At 40.1% G+C, this 5,483-nt stretch overlaps 1 protein-coding gene across 1 annotated transcript in view; it reads right to left on the minus strand.

Moving 5' to 3' along the window:
• Window positions 1-4,523, minus strand: part of LOC118430231 — a 50,801-nt gene extending 46,278 nt beyond the window's left edge. Inside the window, exons 1-6 of the mRNA XM_035840940.1 lie at window positions 4,487-4,523; window positions 4,144-4,284; window positions 3,716-3,799; window positions 3,418-3,501; window positions 2,253-2,339; window positions 1,260-1,543 (exon numbers count right to left, since the gene is read on the minus strand). Of these exons, the coding sequence (XP_035696833.1) occupies window positions 1,260-1,543; window positions 2,253-2,339; window positions 3,418-3,501; window positions 3,716-3,799; window positions 4,144-4,284; window positions 4,487-4,523 (717 nt within the window). The remainder of the gene's footprint in view (window positions 1-1,259; window positions 1,544-2,252; window positions 2,340-3,417; window positions 3,502-3,715; window positions 3,800-4,143; window positions 4,285-4,486) is intronic.
• Window positions 4,524-5,483: the final 960 nt, after the last annotated feature.

Consider the following 5,483-nt stretch of genomic DNA (forward strand, 5'->3'; position numbering starts at 1 on the left):
GTAGGTGAAGGCTGCTGTTTGTCCACCGGAGCTGCCCTTGCCTGTATCTCTTTAAATGGTCGGAATAAATCAAACTAATTGTTGATAATGATGAACGTAATGAAATAAGACCAACTAAAGTAGCAATGGCAATACCACTAAATCTTCATGGTTTTTATTTATTCTGGTTATACCACTAAATTATAATTGTAAAAATATATAAAGGAAAGCCTCAAATAGGTTTAGTATACCTAACATTATAGTTGACTGAGTTGAAAGTCGTTAACCATCCTGTCATCCTTGTACTTGTATTAATGGCGGGTGCATACATGTTACTTATCGTGTAGTGAATGCACTAACCTGTCATCCTTGTACTTGTACTTATGGCGGATCTCCCAGCCTGATGGTGCATACAGGTTACCTATAGTGTAGTAAATACACCAACCTGTCATCCTTGTACTTGTACTTATGGCGGATCTCCCAGCCTGGTGGTGCATACATGTTACCCATCGTGTAGTGAATACACCAACCTGTCATCCTTGTACTTGTACTTATTGCGGATCTCCCAGCCCGGTGGTGCATACATGTTACCCATCGTGTAGTGAATACACCAACCTGTCATCCTTGTACTTGTACTTATGGCGGATCTCCCAGCCTGGTGGTGCATACATGTTACCCATCGTGTAGTGAATACACCAACCTGTCATCCTTGTACTTGTACTTATGGCAGATCTCCCAGCCCGGCGGTGCATACATGTTACCCATCGTGTAGTGAATACACCAACCTGTCATCCTTGTACTTGTACTTATGGCGGATCTCCCAGCCTGGTGGTGCATACATGTTACCCATCGTGTAGTGAATACACCAACCTGTCATCCTTGTACTTGTACTTATGGCGGATCTCCCAGCCTGGTGGTGCATACATGTTACCCATCGTGGCTCCTGCCTTGGGAAGAAGCTGAATGTCCGCCTGACAAGTACAAATGATCAACATACGGCTGTTGATAAGGGACATTCCACAAGTTGTTTTCTGTATTTCGGTAATCTACGCTTCATCCATTCTAGAAGTACCGAACCCAGGGCAAGGGCGTGCGCGGAGTTTTGTAGAGGAAGAATGTAAGAGAGTAGTGATACAAGAAGGGGAATCATCATCCATTAAACATTTGTGATGTTCATCATCCCGTGTCTCTCAATCAATAGAACCAGGATGGTACTGACAAATATAGAAGACTGAGATTATTATACACAAAAGCCATTGACTTTCCCTCCTTTTACTCACCTCCTCGACCGGGCGGTTCAAACCCGCCGCAAGTCCACTGGTGTCTTTCAACAGGTCTTTGTACTCATCGTCAAACTTGTCCATCTGTTTCCCCAGGTAGTCCTGCAGACCGCTCACCACCTTCTCCTGGTGGTTTTCCACTACACCTTCCGCGATCCTGTCGCCAAGCTTGCTGACGACTTTCCCTCCTATTTCTTTCGCTGCCGCAGCCAGAAATGCAGGGACTGCCTTTTTGGTCTGATTGAAGCCGTCAGTAGAATGTCCTGCTATAACATTTTGGGATCCTACATTATGATGAAATTCCACATTTAGATTGCATTGCTGACCTATGCTTGTGGTTCCAGTTCCCCAGGCTTTGGTAAAATATTCAATATCCAAAATATCTTGGAGCTTAGGAGTTATTGTGGGCCAAGATCCCTGCAAATTATTAACTTGACTCTGGTCCACGAGTCCAAGTGTAAGAGCAGGAGTGGTGCCTAATTAAATTCCTAGGTAGATATGGTATTTTTTTTACATGTAGATCGTTTAGGAAAATTGGCATTTATCGGTGTTACCAATGAGTATGATTTTATGTTCATTGACATGTGATACATTTGTATCTCCTTTACCACTGTCCTTAGCTAGTAGGACATTGAACCTTCAATTGTAATCACATCTTTTTCTTAAATAATAGTAAAGTTTATTGCAAATACTTGCCCGTGGGCTAATTGCAGGTAACATAAAATATTCAAACAGTGTAAAAACAATACCACAAGTCTAAAGCTAGTAAAAGCTAACTCTAGGTCCTGGGCTATACTCATCTACGAGTAAAAATTCATGTAAAAATTGTATGTTTTCAAAAAATGAAGACGATGCAGGGTTGAAGTAGACAAAGGGTAAATTGAAAATTTGTGATACTCATTTGCTACAATGGAATTATGTATCTCTACTTACAGATAAACACAATGTCAGTTCTTATAGATATTTTGTACCAAGGGAACTTACAGTGATTACCTTCAAAGGCGGAACTGTAATGTCCGATTACTGCCCCATCGTAGGCTGGCTCTTCTTCTACATCTGCTTCTTCACCTTCCCCACTGCCTAGTAAAACATCGTATATGTACGTTTAGTGCCATGCCATGTGAATTGTTTTCTTTGACACATTACAATATTGCAAGTGTAATGGTAGTGGTAGTGTGGTAGCTGGATTCGATGACGTCCCTTACATGGAGCTCGTACGATTAGCTGTCGATGTTAGTTCGGACACACAAAATCCAAGAAAACACGAGGAGTCGATGTCACGTCGGTACCTCTTTGTTCTCTCTCTCTCTCTCTCTCTCTCTCTCTCTCTCTCTCTCTCTCTCTCTCTCTCTCTCTCTCTCTCTCTCTCTTTCTCTCTAAATCTTTTTTCTAGTATAGAAGTGCTACTCTACTTATTATACATTTCCTTATCTATTAGTGAAAGGTACATTTTTCTATGTCTTAATCACGATGAGTTATATCCTGGGCAGTTTCATGGAAAGCCACAGGACTGTGTCCCAAATATAGTTATGTCCGTGTACAGTTACCATAGAAACTTGGTCCCCACCGGCGGAACGGTGATTAAGACTCTCCTGGGTTCATTGCTCACAGTGTTCCTTCTACCATCGAAGAACTTAGTGAGAGTGACTTACAAGTTTGTATCTTCTAGACATGAGTGTACAAGCACATACTGCACTCCATTGCACAAGCTGCACAGTTTGACCACCAGTCAAATTGATTGTTTCCCTACCAGACTGATTCCTATCAGACTGTTACTTTCTATTCTTCCCATTTAGAGGAAGCAAAAGTATCCCATCTTTATGTGCCACCAAATTAAGTCTTTATCTATATTATATAAGTGTGTTAAAGAGACTATGTGACACTTTTGTTTGCAGTGTCCTAGCCCTGCCCTGCACCAATGTTATCAGTACGGCAGTCAGTAAGAGACTGAAGCCAGATAGTTTACATCAGTGATACCTCACAGTTTAAGATTCATGTTGTGACAAGGTAAAGCAATACAAAGTTAGGTTTTGACAAATATGAAAACACTACACAATAGTCACTATCCAGTCACTGCAAACCTGTACTTTAAATACTAAAACCGTTTAGGTGCTATTGGCTATTACGTAACAGAGACAATAAGAGTCATGATCGTTACCTTCAAAAGTTGAGCCGTTATCTCCGATTCCTGCGACGTTGTAGTTTAGCTCTTTATTTGCAGCTTCCTTGTCCTCTTCTGCAGCTGTTGAACCATACATACATATATACTTTTATCACCATGTCATTCAATTTTTGTCATTGAAAAATTGGGAGAATTCATATTTATGGGATAATGGAAAGCACGTATAACAGTCAGTATTCACTTTTCCGTCATTATACGTATTTAGGTTAACGACAAATATAACGTGCACGTATAGGCCAATTTTATCCAGAGGGAACAAGGCCGTATTCGTTACCTTCAAATGTGGAATCTTGACTTCCAATTTCTTCAACGTCGTAGTTCTGTTCTACGTCTGAAGGCCGTTTTTCCTCCGGCATTTCTGAATAGAAACAGTGAATGACGTTGGTATTCATACATTATGTGTAATGGCATTAGATACTGAAAAGCATAACAGTTAGGATCGAGAAGCAGTAGAACATACTTAATACCACCAATAGTCCCTGACCCTCAGGCATAACGACGGGGCTAGCTAATGCTAACGTCAAAGTTTCTGTAACTGTAATAAAATTGAAATAATTTGTAATCAATTTCTCGAAGGCATTTTAATGTGCAAACACTGCATGATATTTTCTGTACAAAACAAACACTTAACACCATGTTACAAACAAACTACTGAAATTACCTGGGCAACAAAAACACCACATGAACCCCCCTCCCACTAACCTTTTTGTTCTGACTTTGATGCAATAAGCTTTTTCAAGAGATCCAGAAGTTTTGTCTCCTTAGAGTTGATAGGTGACCCATCACTTTGTGTAGTTTCCTCATCGGCGTGGGTCACTGATGCATCATCAATTGTTTCCTCCTCTACAAGTCAATGCAAGTTTTAATATCTATTTTAGATAAGTCATGGATGTCATGTAACTCCGACACAATCTAGTTAATACGTCAAACATTAGCCATCTGCATTCAATAATAAATGAGTACTATGCTTGCATGTAATATGTATATTGCCACCATGCAATACATATAAATTTGATTAAATATTGTTCATAAAACGTTACCTGACCTGCTAACAATCGAAGCTGACGTACAATCTTCTCCATGTTGGCAGAATCCCCCACTGTAAGAAAACAGTAAAACAACGTTACTTTGCCTTCAGTTAAATTAATGTCTCTCTCTCTACTGATGCAAACTGATTGGTCCGCAACCATGACAGACGCAAACATGACAGATGTAATGAAGCAGAACCTGCTTTAACAACAACAAAAATGAAAGAAATCTTATTATTACGATTACATTATTTCCCTGTCGAATTGGGATAAACAATAACACGATCTCATGTGACAGCATGTCTAACTATTTTTCGATAATATGCTTGACAATTGGTTTAACCCTATTCACACGGGGTGGGGTGGGGGTGCTTTTGAGGCCTGCGCCAAATGTAATGTCATTTAACGGCAGAAGCGGCCTATACTAGGGCCACCAAATTTAGTGAATTTTCCAATAGTTTTTTAGCTGGCAACAATTTTTAGAACTCATGGGAAAAAATTGCCATTTTTGGTGTTGCCATTGCAACCGTTTAATGACAGGCAAACAAGAAACAGCCATGACTTCAAATACAAGAGTTACCAACATAGGATTGATGTGTTCAAAAATTCGTATTTTCCCAGAACTATCGTAGAGTGGAATTTGTTATCACCAAGCACAGTAGGGGCATCTTCTCTGAATAGCTTCAAAGAACGCTTGCAGATAGATGTGCAAAAGTTAGGTGTGACGGGTCGTTCGGTGTAATATAACCAGCTGCTGCCGCGCCGCGTGCCTGCGAAGCTGGTGTGTTACGCCGAACGGCGGTTATACCGGCTATATAGATACAGATACAGACGAAATTTCTATATTATATTTCTTTTCTATAATACTGCGAACACAATCAAAATGATGACGTCATATTACTATAAAAGCGTCAGTTTTATTACAGTTTTTAACTATTACGTCTAAAACATTCTTTGAAAATTTGTTGGTCATAAGTCATTTAAGAATTACAGGAGTCAGAAATGGCTCAGGAC

The sequence above is a fragment of the Branchiostoma floridae genome, chromosome 14 (genome assembly GCF_000003815.2).
Source record: "Branchiostoma floridae strain S238N-H82 chromosome 14, Bfl_VNyyK, whole genome shotgun sequence".
In the NCBI taxonomy this organism is placed as follows: Eukaryota; Metazoa; Chordata; class Leptocardii; order Amphioxiformes; family Branchiostomatidae; genus Branchiostoma; species Branchiostoma floridae.